The sequence below is a fragment of the Pseudonaja textilis genome, chromosome 3 (genome assembly GCF_049901715.1).
Source record: "Pseudonaja textilis isolate UNSWEBS1 chromosome 3, rPseTex1.2, whole genome shotgun sequence".
NCBI classification, from domain to species: domain Eukaryota; kingdom Metazoa; phylum Chordata; class Lepidosauria; order Squamata; family Elapidae; genus Pseudonaja; species Pseudonaja textilis.
The window spans coordinates 96,590,468-96,618,419 of NC_141992.1; the positions used below are offsets into that span (position 1 = coordinate 96,590,468).

At 38.4% G+C, this 27,952-nt stretch overlaps 1 protein-coding gene across 2 annotated transcripts; it reads left to right on the forward strand.

Annotated features, from left to right (window-relative positions):
• Positions 1–1,260: 1,260 nt before the first annotated feature.
• On the forward strand, positions 1,261–27,952 carry RNASEL (ribonuclease L). 2 transcript variants are annotated; one of them, XM_087930442.1, is made up of 7 exons: positions 1,261–1,775; positions 5,170–6,640; positions 7,899–7,990; positions 9,400–9,602; positions 14,002–14,122; positions 19,602–19,747; positions 26,050–27,952. In XM_087930442.1, the coding sequence occupies exons 2-7, from the start codon at positions 5,239–5,241 to the stop codon at positions 26,186–26,188; spliced, it is 2,103 nt and encodes a 700-aa protein (XP_087786568.1). In that variant the 5' UTR covers positions 1,261–1,775; positions 5,170–5,238; the 3' UTR covers positions 26,189–27,952. The 2 variants fall into 2 exon arrangements, with proteins under 2 accessions (XP_087786568.1, XP_026559065.2); XM_026703280.2 differs by having other exon boundaries at positions 1,262–1,636.

Below are 27,952 nucleotides of genomic sequence, written 5' to 3' on the forward strand. Positions count from 1 at the left end.
AATAATACTTTATTGCAATGAGCTATAATAACAAAATCTTGCCAGCCTGATTCCTCTTTATGTTCTCTCCACTAAGGAGGAGTTTGGTATGAGTCATTTCCAAATATTATCTTGTTTCCCTGGACATAAAGAAGGTTCTAGCCCTCTTTGCTTATACAATGGTTCTTGCATAACTGCCAAGGTCATCTTCTCTTCTCTCTACAGTAGGGGTACCCCCCCCACCCCCGATCCATGGACTGGTTCCAGCCCACAGCATGCCAGAAACTGGGCTGCTCAAACAAGGATGCAGGTCCCTGGTGCCCAAAAGGTTGGGAAGGGGGTGGGGGCACTGTTCTACAGATATCAATAATCAGCTTTAGTTTTTGGAAAATTTGCTAGCAAGAGCACTGAGGAATCCATTTCTAAGGATGGACCATCTTAGGATCTCTCCCTCACAAGGGAGAGATGATGCAATGAGAGAAGATTCCTTCAACTGTGATTGAACCGCAGTGATGAAATAACACTATTTGCAATGAGGCAAATAGTATTCAGTGTATCCAGTGAAGGCCAACTTAGGTCATTCTGGGATATTTCAGTTGCCTATACATGTCCTGTATTTCATATGTTACCTGGGGATTTCTTCAATTTGGTGCCCTCCAATAAGTTTTTTTTAGTATTGCTCTTTATACTGACTGAATCCAACATATCTGGAGGCACCATCTTGAGGATGGCTTATTCAGATTTTGACTTTTATTACAGCCATCCCCAGTCCTATGTCAAACTTTCCCAATGGCCAAGATAACTAGAGGTTACAGGAGTTCACCTTAAAGACACCTACTTATAGGGTGCAAGGTAGAAAAACACTGAACCTACTTCTCAATTCAGAGTTTTCTGAACGAAACTTTTCTTTGCCTTCCCTGAGCAGTTGTTGTTGCCTCCCACTTGTGAAGTACTGTATGGCTTTCTGCCCAGTGAGGTCAAAACATAGCGGTTGTGAGAATTATATATCCTCCTGTCTCAGCTCGGTGCAAAACTTCCCAATCTTGTGTGACTATGAATTGGGGCGGTATAACGTACTTAGAAATTCTCTCCCTCACAAGGGAGAGATGATGAGATGGGCAGTGAATTTTGGGCTAGGCAGTAAATCCCGTCCCTCAGCCCGTTCATTCGCCTCCTCTGAAACGCTTATCAGTTTCTCAAGATTTCCTTCCTCTTTTCTCCTCCCACATCCGCCTCTTCTCTACTAGCCACTGCCTTTCCCCAAATTTTGGATCGCCACCACCGCCTGCATGTGTCAGAACTAGGATAGTGGGGAAACGAGGAATCCGCTCGTCAGGAAAGGAACGCCTCTCCTCTCCTTCGCTCCCGCCTTCGTGTTCAGTCGGTACGCCTCAAGCGGCCTTTCTTGATCGGTTGAAGAGAAAGCAACTGACGGTGAACGCTGTTCGGCCTCTTTAGGGAAGAGTGTCAGGCTCAGAGGAACGAAGAGTCTCGGATAAGCAGGACCTCGATGGAAAAGGAGCGAATGGCGGGGTTTCGGGTCGCCTTCCCTCCCACTTCCCCACCCCCTCTCCGAGAGAGAGGGGGTCTTTAAGAAGCGCTCGGTAGGCAAATTCCACAGGGGAAGTTAATGCCCCTCTTGGCATCGCTCATCACGGTATCCTTTTGTTTGTTGGACCGGAAAACATCTTCTGCACCCTCAGAGGATTAGGGGCAGGTTGAAATCCGAAATCGGTGGGCGTCAGAACTGGTAGAAAAGAAAGGCGTACTTTCTGGTGCTATTTCCTGTGACTGAGGTTAGTGGGCAAAAGTCGAATTGGTTAGTTTTACGAGTCACGCAAACGGCTCGACATGGATTAAATCAATCCGATAATTGTGTGCGGTGCAGATTTGTCAGGAGAATAATCTTATACCCATTTAATTCAGAAATAACCTGAGTTCTTCCTTGAGGTAAATGGGTATTGAGAAGGACTCAATAGCTGGACAAAAATGCCAAGATAGACATCACTGATTTAGGGAAACTGAAACCTGCAGGAAAATAAGAAACTCTGTCACTGAGTTATAGTTCCTCTGAACCAGAGGTTTCCAAACTTGGCAACTTTCAGACTTGTGGACTTCAGTTCCCAGAATTTTCTGTGCCAGCTATGCTGGCAGGAGAATTCTGGGAGTTGAAGTCCTCAAGTCTGAAAGTTGCCAAGTTTGGGGACCTCTGCTCTGAACATTGAATAATGCAGGGCCATGAGGAATCAGGAAGTGTGTTAGAATATGACCGCGCAGGGTTAGCTTACTAAAAATGTAGTATTTGGCTTCAGATGTGGAAATTGTTCCATGTCTAGCAGAGTTGGGCTATGAAATGAAATATATCAATATATCAATATCAGGTTAACTTTAAGGAGTAGATTCCATAAAGACAGGTACAATACAAATTGTACATTGCAGAGACAGGTACAATACAAATACAGTTGCTTTGGCAATCACAATTTTGATTGGCAACTCAGTCACTCTGTGAAGCAGTCATTAAGTGAAATTGTGATTGCTTATAGTCCGGCTTCAGTTTTCTTTTGTTCTATAGGTTTGCAAAGGTTGTAAATGCAAGGATTGGTTATAAAATTATTCTTTCATCACCATAGTAACTGGGAAAAGTCCCTAGAGGAGGTCACCATTAAATGACTTCCTGTAGCAAGTTGGCAGGAATCTAAAATGGTTGCTTCATAATTCTAGGAGACAGGAGATGTTGGATGAATCCTGTTTTTATGCTTTATTTCAGAGGTCCCCAAACTTGGCAACTTTAAGACTTGTAGACTTCAACTCCCAGAATTCTCTAGCCAGCATAGTCTTAAAGTTGCCAAGTTTGGGGACCCCTGCTTTATTTATGTAGTACTGCCCAAAATGTTAGGCAGTTGTGCAAAAATGCTGTAAATTAAGAATGCTTCCAAAAATAGGTTTAAATGGAAAGTAAATGAACAGAAGAGAAATCCAAATCAAATTAAATATTTGGTCTAACCATCCTCTCTTTTCTTCAACAGAGCATCAGTGCTTCTAGGTATACTTGCACATAGTTTTCGAAGGAACTCAGCAAGGTTCCTTCAAGGTTGTTCCAAACACTTTGGAGAACTAATCATAGATCTTCTGTGGATGCAAGGCTGCCTCAGATCCTTCCGTCTCTTCATGTAATACCAAACAGACTCAATGATGTTGAAACGGGGGCCAAACCATCACTTCCAGGATTTCTTGTTCTTCTTTATGAAGAACTGAAGATAGTTCTTAATGACATTGCCTGTGTGTTTGGGGTCATTGTCCTCCTGCAGAATAAATTTGGGGACAATCATACCTGATGGTATAGCAATGATGATAAATATCTGCCTGTATTTCTCAGCATTGAGATCATCATTGATCTGGAGCAAATCTCCAATTCCATTTGCAGAAATGCAACCAAACTTGCAAGGAACCTCCACCGTGCTTCACTGTTGCCAGCAGACACTTATTATTGTACTGATCTCCAGCCCTTTGGCAAACAAACTACCTCCTGCTACAGCCAAATATTTCAAATTTTGACACATCCATCCAGGGCACCTGCTGCCATTTTTCTGCACTCCAGTTCCTATGTTTTCATGCATAGCCTTGATTCCATGTTGGAGGTATGGCTTTTTGGCCATAATTTTTTCATGAGGACCACTTCTGACCACAGTAGATGTGTCATGCCCCTGGTGGAGACTGACTGTGAGGGAGAGGAGGAACAGCCAACAGGGAATGGAGGTGTGGCTCCAGAGGTTGTAGAGGAGGCTGGGAAAGGGCAGAGGCTGGCTGAGCAATCAGAGGAGGACCCAGGCTCATCCCCTCTCCATCCTAGGGCACACAGGGAGGAGAGAATAAGGAAGAGACATGGTCTGCTTGGGAGGAGAGGGCTTTGATCCTCTTAATGGGCTGCAGCTGTGACAACTGAATAAGAAGTTGGCCATGAGTATGAGTGAACGCTGGGAACAAAGCGTGGAAATATCTCTAGTTTATGGTTCCTCTCTGAGTTTGGTGTCCTTCCCAGTGTTAGTTCTGTTATCCCCAGCCCTTATCTTGCCTGGTTTGTGTTGCTTTTTTCCTTCTTCTTGTAATGGTTTGTATGGGAGTTTTTTGTCTTCCGTCAAGGATATTCGGAGCTTGGAAGCAAAGGGAAGGAATAAAAGGGGTTTCATCTGTTTTCTGTGGCTGTGTTTGTTTTGTATCCCACCCTGGGTCATCACAACATGGGTGTATCTGGTTTCTGCCATTTCTGTACTTATGGCACTGTTGGACATCTTCCGATGTTGAAGAGAAGTAAGCACGGTGTGTCTTTCATCTGCTGCATTAAGTTTCTTTGGCTGATCACTGCATTTACTGTCTTCAACATTGCCCGTCTCTTTGTGCTTCTTTAAAAGAGCTTGAGTAGCACATCTTGAAACCCTGGTCTGCTTTGAAATCTTTGCCTTGCTGAGGCAATATAAATACCTTTTGTCTTACTCCTGTGCTCAGTTTTGCCATGATATGTATGACCTGTGACATGAAACTGTCTTCTACAACCTCACCTTAGTAGCAGAGTTTGGTTGTTGCTCACTCAGTTTTAAGCCTCCTGCACAGCTGTTTCTATTTCAGTTTATGACTGTGTTTCAACCTACATATGAAATTGGTGATCATTAGGCCCTGCTTGGTATAACTGGTTAATCATACTACCTGCCTTTAATCCAACAAAATCCTTGATTTTGTGCAAGTATAAGAATTGATGCTGTTTTGAAGACAAAGGGTGATCACATTAAATACTGTTCATTTGCTTTCCATTTTGTTAAAATAAACACTTCTATTTCTGGAAACATTCTTAATTTTCAGCATTTTTGAACAACTGCCTTAACACTTTTGCACAGTACTGTATTTGTATTTTTATGGTTTGTTTCCTCCCATCCCAAGCTGAGTGACATTGGTGATTGTTCTTAGCATAACAATGTCATAATGCTACTCTTCATCTTCCAAAATCTAATTTAGACTGAAGTCATAAACTTTTTGGCAATAAGGCCTATTGAACATAGTGAATGTTTGTTCAGTATTCTCTTTGTAATAATGGTCAGTCAGATGCTTCTAAGAATTTCTCCTCTGGATAGGAATAGTTCTTTCATTCATTCAAACTGTTGATATCTCCATAACTGTGTAAATGTTTATGTTATACAGTAATAGGAATATCTGGAAATTTAATATAATCCTCTTTCTTGACAACTGAAAGAAGCCTGCAGAAAAACCATGGCAACAGAATTAAATACTGCAGTGAAAAATGGTGATCTTATGCTTGTTCGACAGCTGTTGGAAGATGGAGCAGATATTAATGCAAAGGTGGAATATGGCTGGACACCTCTCCATAGTGCTGTACAAATAAATTCCAAAAAGATTGTTAAGTTTCTGCTGGAAAAAGGGGCTGATCCATTAGCAAGGAAGGATAATGGTGCTACACCTTTTATTTTAGCAGGGCTGACGGGTAATGTGAAGCTTTTGAAACTTTTTCTTGATAAAGGCTCATCTATTAATGAGTGTGACATCAATGGCTTCACTGCATTCATGGAGGCTGCTTGTAAAGGGAAAGAGAAAGCCCTGAGATTTTTATATAAGAGGGGGGCAGATGTAAATCAGCGCCGTGAAGTGGATGAGAATAAAAAGGCTGTAAAAAAAGGAGGTGCGACAGCTCTGATGGATGCTGCCAAGCATGGCCATTTTGCTCTGGTCAAAATCTTGATTAAGAAAATGGGTGCTGATATAAATATCTGTGACAATCGAGATGGAAATGCATTGATTCATGCTCTCTCTGAGGAGGAAAACTGGAATAAAAGCAGACAAAAATTGGCCCTTTTCCTTTTGAAAAACAACATTGATGCCAAAAAGAGGGACGTAAAGGGGAAAACGGTGCTTATATTGGCTGTTGAAAGAGAAAGCTTGGCCCTTGTGAAGGCCATATTAAAATTAGATGAGGTTGATCTTGACGATGCTGATGAAAACAACGAAACAGCATTGCATGTAGCAGTGAAGAAGAAAAATATAGCAATAGCAAAGCTACTATGTGAAAAAAGAGCAAGAGTAGATAATGATGTCTTGGATATTGCCCGTAGAACTTACCAAGACAAGATGATAAAACTTCTTCAGAAATACAAATCACCGGACAGTCCAAGGCAGCCAGAAGAAATTCTCAGAAGGAATTGTCAGGAATTCTCTAGCAATCGCTGGAAATCAAAACTCCAGAAACTCAGTCAAATGCATCGTCCTATGATTGGCAAGCTCAAGATCTTTGAATATCAAGATTTATGGATCCAGAAGACCACCCAAGGTGGGGTCTACCTGGGATTCTATGCTGGAGAAGAGGTGGCTGTGAAGGTACTCTGGAAGGGTTCAGAAAATGCCCAAAGAGAAAAAATGTGCCTTGAAAAATGCCGAAACAGCAAATACCTGGTGAAATTTCGTGGCTCAGAAGAGAGGAAAGCCATTCTTTACCTGTGCCTCACCTTGTGTGAAAAGAATCTTCAAGAGTACTTCAAGGAAGAAAATAGCACAGCTATGGAAAGCAAAAAGATTCTTAAAAAAATATTTCAGGCTGTAAAGGAACTGCATGCATTTGGATTTGGCCATCAGGAACTGCACCCAAGTAACATTTTGATAGGTTGGTGTTTTCTTTGGCAGTCTGCCCATTTATTCCAGTGTAATCCATTTAAACTTTATGGGCTATATATGGAACAGCAGATTCACAATATTTTGTTGCCTAGAGTGTTTTGTTGTTTTCAGCCTTCCCTATATAATGTTACAAAGCCCCAGTTTGGCATTTTAGCAAACCATTAACAATTACATCATCATAAGTGTCAAAACTGCTTATCATTTAAAAAGGACCAGAATCACCCCAAGGTAGTTTTGTCTGGTCATCTGTACCATAATGTACTGACAAGGCTTACTGAGACACTAACAAATACACCTTAGTTCCAAAACCCATTTTTCTTTATTTCAATGGCTGTGAATTATAGTCATTCACAGCCCGTAATGAGTCTCAAATAGTATGTAAATAGTCCCATGGAAGTCTGCCAAAGTCCTTCAGGATAGGTCTGAGAAACACTCATCTATATCTTCCTTGAAATGCTGACACTGTGAGTTTGTCATCCCTGTAATAAAAAATAAAAATGAAAGGGTAAAAACTTAAACTGGGGTTATTTTTTCATCGTAGTTGATGAAAACAAAACATCTTCATTAATTCTATGTGAAATCGAATTGGTTCACTGCAGGTGGGAATGTTCCTTTCAGTGCAAGAATATTTCTCCCATCCCTTCTGCAAAATCTGGACCATCCCACCCCATCCATCAAAATCTGGGCCCTCAGAATAAGATTGAAGGGCCTGGAGAGAAAGAAAGTTAAAATTGTATTGTGTGAGCCAAACTGATTCCTGGATAAATGTATAATTTAAAAGTAGCTTGTTTATTAAAAAACTGTTTATATTAAATTGTCTAGGCTAATATTATAAGGTGCCCAAAGTTATTGTGTGGCAAGATGGGCAGCTAATAAATTTTACAAATAAATAAGTAAAAATAAACCTACATTTAATCAAAAGCAAATATAAAAATTAACAAGCTTCTCTTGTGTCATAGGCAATGGACAAAGCCCAAGGATAATACATTCTCATAACATTGAAATAATGATTTAATACTCCAAGTAAATCAACTCACTTATGCATTAGGGTGAATTAAGTAAGACAGTATTTCCCAAAACAGATCACTTGCCTTATGCAAAATAAATGTTTTGCCTTATGCAAAATAAATGTGTTTTGCTGATAGGTCTGTTCTCAAAAGATAGTGGTAAAATTGTTGCCATTACTTCAATTCACTTTTTAATGAATTTATACTTTATCTCTATCAATTTTTTTTTTACTTTGTTAGATGTCACTGGCAAGATTTTCCTAGCAGACTTTGATAAGAGCAGAGAAATAACTGATGATACAAAACATTCTGTAATCTCAGAAGATCTACAGGTAAATGATTATCTTTATCTGTCTCCAATCTTCTACATTCCACAGAATGTTAAATGTAATTATAATCTCCAAAGAACAAGACAAAAATGCCATATTGGTTCTAGTCTTTACAGAAGTTTTTTCCATAAAAATCTAATATATTTTATGGCATTTTTATTTCTGAAAAACACGCATATCTGTTATACTTAATAATTAGATCTATTAAACTTCTGGGTCTTCCTCCTTGTGTTGGTTTTGCTCCGATGTACCTGGAACTGGGCACTCGATCAGTCGAATGTATGACGTGGATTAACACCTTTAAATGGTGGTTTTGGGTGCTCTTTCTGGCAGTTCCTGGTAGCTACGTCTCCCTGGTGTTTGCTGACTCATATTTCTCGTTGGGAGAGGGAGCTGACGAAGAAATTACACCTGCTAGATTTTATGGGGGATGCCCTGGGAGATTATAGCCTTAAGGATGCCCAATTTAGGGTAGTCCAACGGCTTGTGGACATTGACTTGCAATATCTATGAGCCAGAGCTAACAAAACTTCCTCCCCTCTGATCTTCAGCCAATTTCATAATTACGGACTGAGGATGGCTTCCTATTTTTACACTCTAACCATTCCCAGTATAGAAGAGCTTTCTCCCTAGCTCGCTTTAATATTCTGCCCTCAGCACTACTGGATGGGCAATTTAAGAGGCTCCCGATTAACGAGTGGCTATGCCCCTGTGATAGAGCTGAGGCTGAAACTGTGGAGCATGTCCTTTTATATTGCCCTATGTATAACGCAGGCAGATCTAAGTTACTGTTTCTCCTTGAAACAGACCCTTCTGGACCCAATGTTAGTAATTTATTCTTATATTGTCTAGGTGATGGCTCCTCATATATCACTTCTTTGGTTTCCAAATTTTTTTAAAGAGCTGTAATCATCAGAGGAGAACGCTGTAATTCCCCTTAGTCAAGTGGTGACCAATTGTTCATGATTAATTTTCCCATGTTCTTCTTTTGTTATACTTGTGTTTTGGTCTGTGACCTCAAATAAAGTAGATCTATTTCTAAAATAAAAGTTAGATATGGTGTTCCATTTTAAAAATAAATTGACTTTTTTTTACAAATATACAGCTCTGCTAGTCATCCTTGTGCTGATATGAATCTCACTAGAGTGATCATTTTGGGAAAGCCGCAACACCATTTCATTTAAGTTGTCCACTTAGTCTATGGAGCAAAGCAAATCATAACTAAAAGATATAATTTTATTATTTGGTGATGGGTATGCTAGGCTTGGTACTTCCTGCATTAACTAAGGTGAACTAGCTGCAATCTTGGACATGGAATTTACTGCCCTATGAGAACTCAGCTGTAGCATATAGGTTAAAGAAGGAAATCCGCTCTAATTGTTCTGGAGTGATATAAATATTTGTGCACACAGGGTCTCCAAAAACTTATCCTGTATGTTGTGAAGAGAGGTGAGTTGGACTTTGAACATTTGCCTACAGAATGTCCAAAGACTGTAAAGGAGCATAAGGAAATTGAAGACCTCCGAGGAAAACTGAAACTCCCTGACAAAACTACCCTAGCTGATAGTCTACTGGAAATGCTGATCTATCATCCATATTTCTGGTCCAAGGAAAAGTAAGTTAATACCAGACATTTTGTAACTGACTAATTTGACTTGATTGTCTGATTATTAGCATAATAGTCATGGGAGAAGGAGTTTTACAAGAAGAGCTAGAATGACAAACTTGAAATTATGCAATGTGTTCATTGCAGATCTGTTAAACTAAAAAAAAAAAAGGTCCCCAGCACTGAAGTCCAGGAATTGGCTTATAATTTATTTTATCATTTCAAGGGCTGGACATTGTTGAGAACAGTGCAATTAATATGGAGAAAAAGTTACCATCAGAATTGTCCCATTGTATTTTCCTTGCAAGGATGAGATGGCGCACAAGAATATTATTACTCATTCAATAAAATATTTCATTTAAGCTATGATGATGAGCATGCTACAAACATCAAAGCAAAATTGGCATTAAAAGTCATTAAATGCAGCTAGTTCTCAAAATACTGATACAGAATAGTGATTGTGATATGTCTCTGAAAGATAACTTTAGAATTTAAGGCAATCACCCCATTTCTATCATCAAAGAAGAAGCAAATAGAAATGAATGATAAACATTATAAAACCAATCAAATGCCAGTTTCCCCATTTTGTCAATGTAGAGTTGCCAACTCTAAATTGAAACTAATCCTAGAATTCCAACCTCCCCCCCATAATAAAGAGCCATTGGAAGTTGGATAGCATATAAATTTAACAGTAAGAATGTACAGTAGAATGACTGTGCTAAAAGAAAGCAAAGGTGTACCAATACTAATAGGTGCTTTGGGTGCAAATCCCAAATCATGCCCTTGCAACTCCAATAACCTCATATTTCTTAAAGTCTCCCACTCTTTCATCCATACCAGACATCCAATTTTGGTTGCCAAAATATAACTATATGTTGAGATTCTAGAAAGAGTGCAGAGAAGAGCAGCAAAGATGATTGAGGAACCGGAGGCTAAAACATATGAAGAACAGTTGCAGGAATTGGATATGTGTAGTTTAATGACAAGAAGGAGTGATGAGGTGATGTTTTCTTATATTTATTTATTTTATTTTGTCAAGTGATTATAAGATAACAGGGTATAAGTATAAACATAGTTATAAATACATGAAATGGATACATATAAGAAAAATAAAAAGAAACAATAGGACAGAGGTGGAATGGCACGTTGGTGATGCACGCCCTCTACAGACCTCTTAGGAAAGGGGTGAGGTCAACAGTAGACAGTCTAAGATTAAAGTTTTTGGGGTTTGGGGAAGAAACCAGGTAGAGTATTCCAGACACTGACCACTCTGTTGCTGAAGTTGTATTTCCTGCAATCAAGTTTGGTCAGTTTACCTTGAGTTTGTATCTATTGTGTGCTCTTGTATTGTTATGGTTGAAGCTGAAGTATTCATTGACAGGTAGGACATTGCAATATATAATTTTATGTAGTATAGTTAGATCAGACCCAAGGCAGCATAGTTCTAGGTTTTCTAGGTCTAGAATTTCAAGTCTGGTGGCATAAGGTATTCTGCAATGAGTAGAGGAGTGGAGAACTCTTCTTGTGAAATATTTCTGGACTTTCTCAATTGTACTAATATTAGATACGTAATGCGGGTTCCAGAATGATGAGCTGTATTCAAGTATTGGTCTAGCAATGCCTTTTTGGCTATGTAGTTACAGTGGGCTGTAGCACTTAAATCATTAGAGATGAGTACTCCAAGGTCCTTGACAGAGTTTGGATCATCAACAAGGTCTTGACTATTCAGCTTGTATTTTATTTTCTGTTTTTTATGCCAGTATGTAGGACAGAGCATTTATTTGTTGAGATTTGAGGTTGCCATTTGTTTGACCATTCTGATACATAGTCAAGGTATTTTTGAAGGGTAGCAGTATTGGTGGTGTTGAATAGCTTTATAGCATCCGCAAAGAGAACGCAGTTGCTCTTAATATGATCACAGAGGTCATTTATGTAGAGTATGAAGAGAGCTGATCCTAGAACACTACCTTGGGGGACACCACTGTTGACAGGTACAGAATTTGATAGGACGCTCCCAATTTTGATTATTTGTTGTCTGTTTGACAGGAATGCTTCTATCCAGTTATGCAGGTGTCCAGAGATACCATAAGATTTTAGTTTTAGGAATACTTTATCGTGTACCACTGAATCAAAGGCTTTACAGAAGTCTATGTAGATTGCGTCTATTGCTTTTCCCCGATCGAGTTGTGTAGTCCATATGTTTTTGCAGTGTAAGAGTTGCAGATTACAGGATAGTATTTTTCTGAAACCAAATTGTTTGTCAGAGAGTAGGTTGTTTGTTTCTAAGTGGAGGATAATGGATTGGTTAATAATTGATTCCATGACTTTACAGGTGGTGCAGCATAAAGAGATTGGTCTGTAATTTTCCACTAGGCTGGGGGTCTCCCTTTTTGAAGATGGGGATGACCGTGGCTTGTGACCATAGTTTTGGCAAGGAGCTGGTCCTGAAACATTTTTCAAAGATTATGCTTAGAGGTTTGGCTATGGCGGTGGATAGCTTTTTTAAGAAGTAGGCACATATTCCATCCGGTCCAATAGATAGAGATGGTTTTAGATTGCGTAGTGCTTTTTCAACATTGTCTTCTGTAAAATCGATATGTATTAGATCACTGTAGTTGTCTGTGGTTCGACTAGGAAATACTGGGCATGATCCATTGCTGTTTACAAATACTGAGCCAAAGAATGTGTTAAAGAGGTTGGCTTTAATGGTGTCCTCATTGCAATCTTTACCATTAGGTCCTTTCTGGGGTGGGATGGACCTTGAGTCTTTTAGTCTGTTGTTTACAAAACTGTAGAAAGTGCAGGTGGAATTGGTGTGTAGAAGGTTTTCCTCTTGTTTAATGTGATAATTGGTGTATTCAGTCTTTATCCGGTGGCATAAATTTTTGTATTTGCTTTTGAAGTTGGCAATGTGACAGTATTCCAATATTTGAGGGACTGCCATAAAGAAGGGGGGAGGGTTTCAACATATTCTCCAAAGCACCTGAAGGCAGGACAAGAAGCAATGGATTGAGACAAATCAAGGAGAGAACCAATCCAGAACTAAGGGGAAATTTCCTGACAACAATTAATCTGTGGAATGACTTAACTTCAGAAGTTTTGGGTGCTCCATCACTGGAGGTTTTCAAGAATACATTGGACTTTTACTTGTCTGAAATGGTATAGGGTCTTCTGCTTGAACAGTGGGTTGGGCTAGAAAACCTCCAAATGTCACTTCCAACTCAATTATTCCATTTTATTTATTTATTTATTTATTTACTTACTTACTTACTTACTTACTTATTTGATTTGTCAATCGCTTACAAGATAATAAGTAAAAGGATAAACATAGTTAAGAATATATGAAATGAATACATATAAGAAAAATAAAAAGAAACAATAGGACAGGGACGGTAGGCACATTGGTGCGCTTATGCACGCCCCCTACAGACCTCTTAGGAAAGGGGTGAGGTCAATAGTAGACAGTCTAAGGTTAAAGTTTTTGGGGTTTGGGGAAGAAACCACAGAGTCAGGTAGAGTATTCCAGACATTGACCGCTCTGTTGCTGAAGTCGTATTTCCTGCAATCAAGTTTGGTGAGGTTAACCATGAGTTTGTATCTATTGTTTGCTCTTGCGTTGTTATGGTTGAAATGAAGTATTCATTGACCGGAAGGACAATGAATATTCTGATATTCTGAAATGTTTGACAGCTTTCCTTCCCAAAAAACTCCATTGCAAAACAGACCATAGGATTTATGAAGGTAGTGTTTGCTTCAGTCTATCTTCTAGAGTCTATGGGCTTTTCCCATCACTGTGTTATAGTGCTCTCTACTCATCCTCAGATCAAACAGAAAATCATACTGGTATGAAATTAGCTGTGTTGGTGGCCTTGGTTCCTAAGAAATGGGTGACAAAACCAGCAGACCTTATACAACTTGTGGCTGACACTGATTACATGAGTTTTAGGGGGGAAAATAGTAGTAGATCTAAGGATGACTTACGGCTGTCTCACTCACTGGGGACAAGATGAAGATAATATTATGGGGAGCTGGCATACATCCCAATGGAGTATTAGGATGGTATGACCAAAAGCAACACTGAAGGATCTATCAATCTACTGGATAAACAGATGCTCAAATGCCGAAGTATAACTCCTTTGGGCTTTTGTGTGTGTGTGTGTGTGTGTGTGTGTGTGTGTGTGTGTGTGTGTGTGTGTGTGTGTGTATGTGTATCCAACCAAGATAGTTATTTTTGTAACAATGCAGGTATTCTTGGCAGCTCTTTTATGAGAGAAGCCACAATATGTCATCCAAACTTCCTGCAATCACTTCCTAACTTTGAAGTTAATGGGCAAAGTATATCATCCACACCACTTTTCATCCAGTAGTAATGCACTCCATTTCTTAAAATTTCCTTTTTTTTCTACAGAAAGTACAGTGCGTTAAGAGATATCGGGAATGAGATACGTACAGCTCATGCAACAAAAACAAATGGCATTCTGAAGGCTTTGAAATGTGAGCATGATCCTTTCATGGACTGGCAAGAAAAGGTAATCTATTGAACAACAACAACAAAAGTTAGGAACCCTTTTGCATCTTCCACTTTAATGCTGCTATTATATTTATTTCTAAATCCAGTTTTTGCCTTTTTTTGGGGGGGGGGGGAGCTGGCTGTGCTAGCTAACAGGTTTCATGTCAGTTTCTGCTAGTGACAAACAGCTAAAGTTTCACATGAGCAGTTTAACATAGGCATGTTTAGTCAACATCCATTCTTGAGAGACAATGTATGCAGAGGTTAAAAGTTGGATGAAGATCAGGAAGACCTGGATTGAACTCCACTTGTATATTAATCTTTAAAATCCTCTGAATCTGTATATTATAACCAAAATTTTACCCCATTATCATATATTCTTTTACTTGTTCTTCTATTTCAGATTTCAGTAAAAGTATATACAGTTTAACATTTTTTTTGTTAGCTGTGAAGTCATGTCTGACCCATCGCGACCCCATGGACAATGTTCCTCCAGGCCTTCCAGTCCTCTACCATCTTCTGGAGTCCATTTAAGCTCATGCCTACTGCTTCAGTACTCCATCCAGCCACTTCATTCTCTGTCGTCCCGTTCTTCTTTTGCCCCCAGTCTTTCCCAGCATTATGTTCTTCTTCAGTGAGTCCTTCTTTCTCATTAGGTGGCCAAAGTATTTGAGTTTCATCTTCAGGCTCTGACTTTCTAAAGAGCAGTCAGGGTTGACTCTAGGACTAACTGGTTTGATTGCCTTGCAGTCCAAGGGACTCACAGCACCATAGATCAAAGGCCTTAATACTTTGGCGCTCAGCCTTTCTTGTGGTCCAACTTTCACATTGCAACTGGGAAAACCATAGCCTTGACTATACACACTTTTGTTGACAGGGTGATGTCTCTGCTTTTTAGTATGCTGTCTAGATTTGCCATAGCTTTCCCCCCCAGGAGCAAGTGTCTTTAATTTCTTGGCTGTAGTCCCCATCTGTGGTGATCTTGGACCCAGGAAAATAAAGCCTATCACTACCTCTATTTCTTCCCCATCTATTTGCCAGGAATTGAGAGGACCGAATGCCATGATCTTAGTTTTCTTAATGTTGAGTTTCAGGCCAACTTTTGCACTCTCCTTCTTCACCCTCATCAAGAGGCTCTTTAGTTCCTCTTCACTTTCTGCCATTAGAGTGGTATCATCTGCATATCTGAGGTTGTTCTTAATTCCAACTTTGATTCATCTAGTCCTGCCTTTCTAATGATGTGCTCAGGGCGACAGTATACAGCCATGCCGGACTCCTTTTCCAATTTTGAACCAATCAGTGGTTCCATGTCCAGTTGTCACTGTTGCTTCTTGACCCCATATAGCTTTCTCAAGAGACAAATAAGATGGCCTGGTACTCCCATCTCTTTAAGAACTTGCCACAATTGATTGTGATACACAGAATCAAAGGCTTTTGCATAGTCGATGAAGCAGAAGTAGATGCTTTTCTGGAACTCCCTAGCTTTCTCCATGATCCAGCATATGTTGGCAATTTGATCTCTAGTTCCTCTGCCTCTTCAAAATCCTGCCTGTACTTCTGATAGTTCTTGATCCACATACCGCTGGAGCCTAGCTTGTAGGATTTTAAGCATAACTTTACTAGCATGTGAAATGAGTGCAGTGGTGTGATAGTTAAAACATTCTTTGGCATTGCCTTTCTTTGGAATTGGAATGTAAACTGACCTTTTCTAATCCTGTGGCCTCTGTTGAATTAAATTTGCTGGCAAATTGAGTGTAGCACTTTTACTGCATCATCTTTTAAGATTTTGAATAGTTCAATTGGAATACTGTCACCTCCACTAGCTTTGTTGTTGCTCAGATTTCCTAAGACCCATTTCACTTCACATTCTAGGATGTCTGGCTTGAAGTCAGTGATGACCCCATTGTGGTTATCAGGGACTTAAGCTCGTTCTTATATAGTTCTTCTGTGTAATTTTTCCACTTCTTCTTAATCTCTTCTGCCTTTGTTAGGTCCATGCCGTTTTGGTCCTTTATCATGCCCATTTTTGCATGAAACGTTCCTTTCATATCTCAAATTTTCTTGAAGAGATCTCTGGTCCTCCCTATTCTATTGTTTTCTTCTATATCTTTGCACTGTTCATTTAAGAATCTATTCTAGATATTCTCTGGAATTCTGCATTCAATTGGGTGTATCTTTCTGTTTCTCCCTTGCCTTTCGCTTCGCTTCTTTCCTCAGCTATTTGCAAACAGCCATTTTGCTTTCTTGCATTTCTTTTTCTTTGGGATGGTTTTAGTTGCTACCTCTTGTGCAATGTTTAGCAATTACATGTTCCTTATTTATACACAATTCTATTTCAGGTGCAGCTCTTTTGTATACTTTAAATTTTCCTAATGACTGTAGATAAGAAAATCATTGGCAAATATATCTCTCTGCAAGATGTTACAGTCCCCTTGACAAAATTCTAGTATCTCAAAATATATTTGCCATTTTGTTTGCCTATTAATTTTCACCTATAAAATGCTTCTTGTACTGAGACTCATGAAGGGTTTCTTGGAAGGCACAAATTGGGTTTTATCTATTTCACATGCTTAATATGGCAGTCTAACAAAACAATTTTTTAAATCCACCTTAATCTTGACTTTTTCATTCCACAAACGTTCATGCCACCTACATCTGTAGCATGTCAAGTACTTTAGACACCAAGAGCCTTCTATTTCTTAGCAGCACTGACTCTTTTATCCACACTAAATAGCAAGCTGAAAAATACAATTCTGAATCAGGTAGACCCATTCCTCCTCTTTCTTTTGCATCTTATAGTATCTTATATTTAATTCATATGTTTCCCCTGCCACGCAAATTTAAATATATATTTTGCCACTTTTTAATTATGCATCAGTCATCAAAACAGATACTATGTAAGGAAAAAACATAATCCTAGGCAAAACATTTATTTTTATCATAGAAATTCTCCCCAGCAATAAAAATGACAGTTTCTCCCATCTTAACATGTCTTTTTAACTTCATTCCATGCCTTGACATGGTTATTTTGAAATAACATACAATTTGTATTTGTCATAGTGATACCCAAATATTTTACTTTCTTCTCATTTTACTTGATCTTTTATTTTCATGTTAATTGTTAAAACTTTGTATTTTATTTATTGAACTCAAAACCTGCTAGTGCATTAAATAAACAGTCCCCAATCGTTGTGGTTTGACAGACTGGCTGCAGGGCAAGGGAACTGCCCCACCATCTGAGTGGCAGGCCAGTGTACATGCATGTGTGCGCTAGCTCACTGCTCGCATGAGTGTAGTTGTGCTCTCATGAGTGTAGTTGTGCGCATATGTGTCAGCCAACCTATGCATGCATGCCAGCCCACTGCTCGTGTGGCCCAGTTCTGAATAGGCCACAACCCGGTAGTGGCCTACTGCTTGAGGCTGGGGAACCCCTACACTAAATATTTTAGTTTTCCCATTAATTTCTTGAAGATCTTCTCAAACCAACAGCAAATCAGCTGCAAAAGACCTACATTGATGAACTTCTTTTTAAATCTTTACTCCTGTAATCCTCTCATCCTGGCTGTTGAGGTAATTCCCCATTAGGGGAATGAGCGCATACAGGGAGACGTATTGAGAGTAGTGTTTGAATAATACACACACAGTACACAGATACACTGTAAAATGTAGGTTTTACTTTCAGAAAGGTTTAAGCAAAGTTCAAAACAAGCAGTCCAAAGTCATTCACAGGTAAATCAGTCAGTTTTCAATCCAGGGATAATCCAATAACAAAGTCCAATTTCGAAAACAGTTCAGTATCAGACTTACATCAAATCCAGGAATAGCATTCAATTAGAAGAAACGACAATACTCTCCAGCAGAAGGAAAAACAGAGACCAAGACACACTCTCTTCTGAAACTAAGACTAAGACAACCCAGGTTTCTGGCTCCATCTTATGGCCGTTTGAGAAACCACACCTAATTACAGTTTTGCATTTTCTTAAAGATACAGTTTTAAAATGTTTATCCTGGTTTATATGTTTCTAACCCAAATACCTGTTAGGTGACTTATATTGCTAACACTGTCTTATACTTGTATTCAATATTTCAAGAACCAAAATAAACAAGAAAGGAGACAGTGGACATCCTTGTCTTGTTCCTTTTTGTAGTTCACAAGACTTGCTAGAACTTCATTAACAATTATTTGTGGTTTCTATGAAGTATAAATCAATCTCATCTATTTCATAAAATCTCCCCAAAGTTCATATCTTCCAAAACTTTGAACAAAGAAGCCCTGTTCAAATTGTCAAAAGCTTCCTCTGCTTTAAAGAAAATCAATACATATTGTTTTTCATTATGTTGCTCCAAATATTTCAGAATATTCAACATATTTCTAATATTATCCTTTAACTGTCTTTTAGGCTAAAAATTCTTATTGATCCTCATGAATAAATTCTTGCAGAATTATTTTAGTCTATCAACTGGAATTGTAAACAACTTGCAATCATTATTCAATGAAGATATTGGCCTATAACTTCTTGTTAAAGTCAAACAAAATTCCTTCTCTCCCAGTTGCACTAGTGCCACATTATCTAGTTTTCTTTTCAGCTTTCTTCCTATAATTTCTGTTTTACTATCCAAAATTTCTACTTTGTTATTAATTTGTTTTACATCACTTGTGTTATACAGATTTTCATCTTCTAAACTTCTTTCTCCTTTTCATCGTTACAACTCTTTGATCCATTATTCTTTCAAAAGCTGTACTGTAATCCAAATATGAAAGTATCTCAATTGCAAGGAAAAGAGTGACTGACCTTTTTTCCCTATTGGTGCCCTTAAAATTTTTATCTCAAATGACACTTTATAGTTACAATCAGCTTCACAGTCAGTCTCATATTATTTTATTTATTTTTTGTTTTGTAAACTTCATGATTTGTCTGTACTCTTTAATAGTAAAAAAAACATATTCCCATCCAGTTCATTTGTCTATTTTAATTCCAAGTTTTTGAAAAACACTATCTCTCTCTCTCTCTCACACACACACACACACCCTTCTACACAACCATCCCATTTACCTGTTTTAAACTTTTGTATATTCCCTCCTTGTTAAGTGTTTTGTCAAACTGAGGAAATCTTTCTTTAGCTGTAAATTAATTTTACCAGAAACTGTTTCTGAAAATGAGGCTTGTGCCAAGTTTGTGTGCATATAGGCTTCATTATGTAATATATGTGAGCTGGGTTGAAATCCCTTGATTCCCAACTGCATAACTCATGAGTCAACAGCAAAAAAAGTACGTTTCTGCAGCCACCTCACAAGTTCTCACAATCTCTCCTTTATCCTGAAAGACTTTGCCTGCTATGATTCACTGTCTGGCTTTCGATCTCTGATGCAGTGTTCTTCAGGGATGTCTAGTCTGCCATAAATCCTCACCCAGAAACCAACATTGTTATATCCACTGAGTTGCAAAGAGTGAGTTTTATGGACCAATAACTGACCAGAATCTTACCTTCTTTTTCAGATTGATAAAAAAGTATTGGACTCTATGGTTTATCCGGGCAAAGAGAAAGGCAACAAGAGGGTCCCAAGAAAATATGGCCGGGAAGTAATAGATTTATTAAAGTTAATTAGGAATATGGCTGAGCACTACAATGAAAAGGACAATGAGTAAGTAAATATTTCTCTAAATTATGTATCTCTGAAGCGATCTACTGTACATTGGATTTGTTGGCTGGCAACCTTTGCTTCTCCCTTTTCTATTGTAGTAACCAGAATACAAACCTGGAAGAAAGATAAGTCACAAACATATCTTCATTGATCATGTCCAACTGCAGAGAAATCTGTCACTTTGCATGCAAAAGAGAGGGGGAAATTCAGAAGAATGGCAATTCTTCCTCTATCCTGGACTCAGAATTGCTCTTGGAGCCAACAGCAACTATTACTAAGATCAGAGAGGTGGTAGTAGTGACAGATGGGCTGTGGGAACAAAAGACAATTTTGATTTTGAAAATTTCATGTGTATGTTTGTACAAGCTTAAAACTACTCTGACTTGGGTCAAAGGAAATAGAGACTGTAAGGCTATATCTTCCTTGGCCTGTTGCCTTCTTACCCTTTTGGTGCCATCAATCCACGGGTAGGATTCAATTTTTTTAACAACTAGTTATGTGGGTGTGGCTTAGTTAGTGGGCGTGACTTGGTGGTTATGTGACTGGTGAACATGGCTTGGTGGTCATGTTATTGGCTGGGCGTGGACAACTCAATATCACACACATCGAGGCACACATCTCCTTGCCTGGTCTCTCATGACTGTGGGGATGCTGCAACAGTCATAAGTATGAAAAATGGTCATAAGTCACTTTTTTCAGTGCCATTGTAACTTTGAATGGTCACTCCACACAAGCAAAGTACCAGCAAAGGAAGGGAAAAAACCTCCAGAGAAGTTCCAGAGTCAGGAAGTCTAGTCTTGCCAAGAATGTAATAAGAGTTAATGGAGAAGCAGTTTCTGTAAGCAACACCAGAATGTTTCCTTCCTGCCTTCCTTACAGGATTAGGCCAGTAATTTCTTCTAACAACTGGTTCTCCGAACTGCTTAGAATGTTAACAACCAGTTCTAGCGAATAGGTGCAAACTGGTAGAACCCCACTCCTTCATCAATCTGTCTGTCGAGGCTTAATTTAGAGTTTGCAAGACAGATCAAAGTACAAGAAAATAAGGGTGATGCCAGAGTACCAATAGATCTTGAAAAGCTTGATTAAGAAATTGCTCCTTTGCATACAGCATCAGAAGAGTTTGACTCCAAACACCTGGATGAGCTCAAATGACAGGGAAGTTTTTCAGAACTCAATTTACCAGGAAACTGGGGGAAAGGGGTAATTCTTAGAACCCCTTTCTGCCAGTTCTCAATACCTTGGAATCATTATATTTGTTCTGAGTTGATTATCAAGGGAAAATGTATGTTTGCGTTTATACCCAACCAAGAGGAAGAAATTACAAATGAGTAAGAAAGCACACAATGGGAATAGACATTGAAAAGAATGGGTGTGGGTTGTTTGGTTAGGGTTGTTTGGTTAGGGTGTTCCCTGCGCCTAGGAAACTGATCAAAGCCTTGCCAATTTGAAAATAGGAAGCCTGCAGAGGATATTAATTAACTAATCAAGGTCACAGAGCTGAGTGTATTAATCTGTAAGGTTGGCACCTTTTAAGAAAGTGCTGAGCTGGGAAGAAAAGAGTTTGGGAAGAGATAGTTCATTTAAGCAATCTCTCCCCGCTGCAAGGGGGGAATTCTAAAAGTTGGAAAGAAAATAAATGCAAAAATAGGGTCAAGTAGCCAGGTACAGGACAGCTTTGTGTGGGATATGCCTTCCCGGCAGAGATTCCATCTTTTGGCCAGCACTCTGCAGGGACAGGCTAAAGTTTGAAACTGCTCCAGTGAGAAGGTCCTTTTCTATTACAAAATTCAGTGCAACCTGCTAGAGTTCAGGGGTGTCAAACTCATGATGTCACATTGTCATTATGTGACATATCATGACTTTTCCCCCCTTTGCTAAATGGGTGGGCGTGGCCAGCGTGTGACGCATCTGGCCTGTGGGCCACGAGTTTGGCACCCCTGAATTCTAGCAGCTAGATGGACCTTCTGATTTATGGGGGTGGGGAGCATGAGAGAGACCAGTGATTTGCCAGGCTCCAATTGGATCATTCAATGGCTGCACCTCCCATCCATCCTCAAAAGTTCCTGTTCCTATTGGTAACCATTGCTACCTGTACCTACCGAACGATGTCTGCGTGGCTAAGTTTTTCTCCTCTCCAACAGCCATGGATTTTTGCTGTAGAATATAAGAGAGAAGAACCTGTAAGTTATATAAGAGAAAAGAACTTTTTTTCCCCACTCGATAAGAAATCTCCATGCATGCTGGAGAGGAAAGAAAGCAAAGCAGAATCTTTTCCCTTTCCTGCACCTGATCTTATCTCCAGTTTTCCCCATAGCAACACAGCAAAGTTTTCTGGGGTGTTTGGCAGGCTGGGAAAAGCAGTAGTGGGGAGGGGGTTGTAATTTTTGAAACAGTGTGTCTTTGTCACACGCTGGCCTTCTGGAGGACGGGAGGAAAATGTTTCTGCGAGGTGGTGAGGAGAAAGCCCAAGCAAATGTAGATTGAAAACTGGAAGACAAACAGATCAGAAAAGCAGAAACTTGAGAAAAAGGTGCATGTTAAAAGAACATGTCTAAGAAAAGATGGACCTTAAACACTCAATTAATAAGAGAGAAGGAATACATTAATAAATTAAAGGAGGAATTGACTTTTTTTATTAAAGAAAATGATAATGGAGAAACCACGAAACAAAATGTCTGGGATACGATGAAGGCGGTTATAAGAGGCACAACAATCTCTTATAATGCTAAGAGAAACAAGGAAAAATATTCCCAACAAAACAAATTACAACAGAGAATTAAGGAGCTAGAAACCCTTCTACAAAATAACCCAAAAGAATCCAAACTGCAAAATCAGATAAGTATAGTTAAACACAAACTGAATTTAATTGATCAAGAGAAATTGTATGAATTTGAACTTAACCAGACAAATCTATTTTGAACATGCCAACAAGCCTATCTTATAAATTGAAAAAAAAGAAAGAGAAGAGATTGATATACCAGTTAATAGATAGCAAAGGAGATACATACCAGGAAATAGAACAGAAAAAAGAAATCATTCATAAATACTTTGAAGATTTATACAAAAGAGAGGATGTCAGTGAAGATAGAATAAGGAATTATCTAGATGAAGTAAAGGATAAGGCAATTGGGGAAGAAATGGCTGAACTATTAAATAAAGACATTACTGAATCGGAATTGAAATCAGCAATAGAGAGCCAGAAAATAATAAAACCCGGGCCCAGACGGGATCCCAGGGGAGCTGTACAAGGCAATAGCAGATCAAATCGGACCACTTATGGTGGAAGTTTTTAATGACGTTTTACTAGCAGCCAGGATGCCGGACTCATGGAGGGGGGCACTGATCTCGCTGATCCCGAAGGAGGATACAGATCCCAGATATATAAACAGTTACAGGCCGATTTCACTCTTAAATACTGATTATAAAATATTCACTTCTATTATAGCAAACAGATTAAAAAGATTGCTAAACTTGTATATACATGAAGATCAAAATGGATTCCTTCCAACTAGGCAAATAAAGAATAATCTAAGAATAGTATTAGACGTACTAGAATTTTATGAAGCCCACCCAGAGAGACAAGTAGCACTCATGTTTCTAGATGCAGAAAAAGCTTTGATAATTTGAATTGGCAATTTTAATTCAAAAATTTATAATTTGAATCTGGATACCAAATTTGAAAATATTATAACAACTATATATGATACACAACAAGCTAATATAATAGTGAATGGGGAATGCACCCGCCCAATAAAGATAGAAAAAGGAGTGAGACAGGGTTGCCCACTCTCTCCCCTGCTCTTCATATTAGCATTAGAGACATTATTAACACGAATTAGGCGGAATTCAGATATAAAGGGATTAACAGTTAAGAAAGAGGAATATAAATTGCAAGCGCTTATGATCTACATGATTTTCTTCCTTGAAGAACCAAAAGACAGGGGACCAAAATTGATGAGTGAATTAGAGAAATTTGGAGCAGTAGCGGGACTTAAAATAAACAAAAAAAACCAAATTAATGACCAAAAACCTAACAGAAAAACAGAAAATAGAACTAGAAGAAATAATGCAGATACAAGTGACAAAGAAAGTGAAATACTTAGGAATTTGGCTAACCCCACACTGTAAGACACTTAAAGAAAACAATTATGATAAAGGTACATCAGTAAAGAAAGATTTAGAATCGTGGGGAAACTTCAAATTTCACTACTAGGCCGAATTGCTACTATTAAAATGAACATTCTCCCTAAATTTTTGTATTTATTCCAAACGATCCCAATTAAATTACATAAAAAGTTTTTGAAGAACTCAATAGAACAACCCTGAAATTTATTTGGCAAGGGAAAAACCCAGAATAAATGTAAAAGCAATGCAGGATATGAAGAGCAGGGGAGGGTTAGCATTTCCAAACTGGGAGTTATACCATATGGCCACCTCATTAGTTTGGTTGAAGGATTGGGTGAATTTAACCAATAAAAGAATACTATTTCTAGAAGGCCATGATTTACAAAGGGGTGGCACGCCTTTCTATGGGATGTAGGGAAAACCAGTCAAAAATATTTCCATAGACATTTAATTAGAGACGCACTATTAACAATTTGGAGGAAAATAAGGAAAAACATTATACAAAAGTACCAGTATGGATTTCAACAATGGAGGCAATGATTCACCCAAACAATTTGGAGCTTACCAAAATGATTAAATACAAAGACTTATTAGACCCACAAGGAAATTTGAAACCGAGGCTGGATCTTCAAGAGCAAGGACATAAAATTGATCAATGGGTTTATCTTCAGATTCAAAGCAGATATAAACAAGACAAAAAAGAATTCGGAATTAATAACAAACTGCAATAGTTAGATAAAATTTTATTAGGATCAAATAAAAAAAACATAACAAAATTTTATAACTACTTATTAGAAACAGAACTAGAAGAAGAAATCGTAAAAGGAAATATGATTGCTTGGAGTAAGAACGTAGGGCGCAGCATCACATTAGCGGAATGGGAGAAAGTTTGGGGCAGAAACAATAAGATTACCAAATCGGCAGCATACAAGGAAAATCTTTATAAAATGTTTTATAGATGGCATCTCCCCCTTCGAGGTTAGCGAAGATGCACCCCAACATGAGTCCGCATTGCTGGAAGTGTAGGAAAAAGAAGGAACCTTTTTCCATATGTGGTGGTCTTGTGCAGAAACCCAAAAGTATTGGAAGAAAATCAAAACTTGGTTGGAAGAAATCACCAAAGAGCAGATCGAATACAAACCAGAGTCCTTCCTACTAGGGATTTTTGATAAGCAAATTTCCAAAAAAACCAAATACATAACAATACACATTTTAACAGCAGCCAGATTAGCCTTCGCTCAACACTGGAAACAACATCAAATTCCATCAGAAGAAATGATTATTGAAAAAATCTCAAAATGCGCAGAAATGGATAAATTGACTTTGGCGCTAAAAAACAAAGACACTTCACTATACTATGATAGCTGGAATTGTTGGTATAATTGGATTGACCAAAGTTAAATAATATATTATAAGGCATAAAAGAAAAGTATCAATACATAATAACGAGGTAACAATATAAGTTAAAAACAGGTGTGGTTATATGACACAAGTTAAGGTGATGAAAACAAAAGAAGATCTTGCAAACTGTTAAAATAAGAATACTTTTAATCCTGTAACCTCTTTCTTTCTTTCTTTTCTTAAAATTCTTTCCCTCTCTTCCTCTTCTCTCTTCTTTCTTTTCTTTCTTTCTTTCTTTTGCTTATTTGTGTATGTATTGTGACTGGTTTTAATTGTAAAAATTAATAAACTATATTTTAAAAAAAGAAAACTGGAAGACAAACAGATCAGAAAAGCAGAAACTTGAGAAAAAGGTGCATGTTAAAAGAACATGTCTAAGAAAAAATGTCCCAGTATCGAAGGATCAAAGGAGTTGTACGCTATTGGCTACAGTAAACTTGAGAGCAGTGTATTTAAAGCAAATTAAGAGTAGCAAAGTAGTGGTTTGAGTTTATTGCTGGGTGAATTATCAATGGGGCCTCTTATGAACAAAAAGAAATTTATCAAGCCAACTCCTAATAAATGCTTGGATTTTAATAACCATGCAGTCTTTCACAGCATGCATCGTTCACATAGTTCACAGATGCAAAAACACATGTTTTCCTGGCTGATAATTGCATTACAACTTAACAAGTTGACATTCATGTTTTAGCTATGCTTCACCATCTTTAACCCAGGACAAACTACTGCTTGCATGTTGTTTATATTAAAAACTGTATTTTCCTTCATTTCAGGGTGAAAAAAATAATTCAGGATCCTGCAGACTATTTTCTGAACCTTTTTCCAGATTTAACCCTTCATATCTATCAGCTTTTGTATGACTCGGAGTACAGCAAATATTTTCCAAATGCAAAGAATTCTTCACACCCGTAACATGGGTCAGTGGACATTGGTTGTTTAATGACATAATTGTATGTGACTTACATATAGAGAATAGAATTCTTTATTGGCCAAGTGTGATTGGACACACAAGGAATTTGTCTTGGTGCAAATACTCTCAGTGTGCATAAAAGAAAAGACACATTCGTCGAGAGTCAAGAATCATAAAGTACAACCCTTAATAATAGTCATAGGGTACAATAAGCAATCTTATCATACTAGGAAACAGTCAATATAACAGTCAGTATATTTTCTAACTAAAACCAATCAATAGTTTAATCAGCACTTAATACTATATGTCATCCTGGAAAATCTTCTTTAGACCTTCTCTTACTCATTGACAATCTAGTCTAGTCAAACTACAACTGCTAATTAAGGTACCCCCAGAGAAATCAAATAATGCAGAATGTACAGTTGTCAAATTTGCAACCGTGTTCCCACAGCATTGGACAAAGCATGGTGGAGTTGCATATCTGCTTCCTTTCCAACCTAATATGTTGTATTTGTTAATGGAACTGCAGATATAGGAGTTTATATCTCAAAGTCAGTTTCTGTCCAAAAGAAGCCCCTTATCTTTTTTAGTGAGTGGAGAACCTCTGCTTTCAAGCACTTTTATTGTAACCCCACAGGGGCAGAATACAAGGCTCTGCCCGCTTGGCAAGGTTGAAGAAGCAACTTACATAGTTATGCAACACATTTGGTCAGTTAATGAGATCCTACAGACATAGCTCCCCTTCCTTGAAACCCAGAATCCCCTTTGTCTTATCCAATAGTATCAAATGAAGCCACAGCAGCCAGAATTCTCACAACTACTCCTTGAGGTTTCACTTTGCTTTTATTGAGCTGCATGAGCTATTCCTATTGCTCTGCTTTGCAAGCAGAGGTCAGTGCTTTTTAGCAAGCTGAAATCATTTTTTACTAGCTAAGCTATTTCTTCGGTCAGGTTTTAAGTGTACGTGGGCTTAAAGATAATAAAGCGGTACATAAAAATTATTATTTTTGTCACTGAAATTCTGAGTGTGCTCTGCAGGCTGCAAAATAAATAAATGGGAGGCCAGTGACCATCATTGCCTACCTAAGAGCTGTATGATGAGTGAGTCCAGTCCCTCGCTGTAATAGTACGTGGAAATGATCTTAGGAGTCAGGAGGAAAAGCCATAGAGTGGACAACTGGCTTGTAAAAGAGATCTCAGCCCACAGAAGGATGGAGGGCACAGGAAACATTTCAGTAGGAACCCTCCCTAGTACTCTGGTGTGTAAAAGGAAAGGAGGGGAGAAATTGCAAGATAACTTGGCAATAAAGATAGAGCTAATACTCCTAGTTGTGCTCCTTGGTTGGATTACCATGAACAACCAACACTGTCCATGCAAAAAGTTCCATATTATATTCAGCAGAGATTTCCAAATGTTCTTGGTCTTCAGTGCCTTCAACCCAATATTTTTTTACACTGATCCTAGGCTTGTAGTTTGTGTGGTATCTGGCAGTTGTCAAGTATCACTGGAGTATCGTGTGATGTTCCTGTGAGTTCATTGCAGCACCCTGCATTGGTGCTGCAACTGCTGAGTTTGGGAACTTTGAAACTATATTACAAATGACCGCGTGGATAATTATTACTCTCTGCACCTAGTGCATTAAATTTCACTTTGATTGCCTACATCTCTATGGATATGCATTTATTCCTAATTGGTGATGTTATGCCATATAAGTGGTATGATAAACTGAAAGCCTATGCTGCAATAAACTTATTGGTATGTAAAA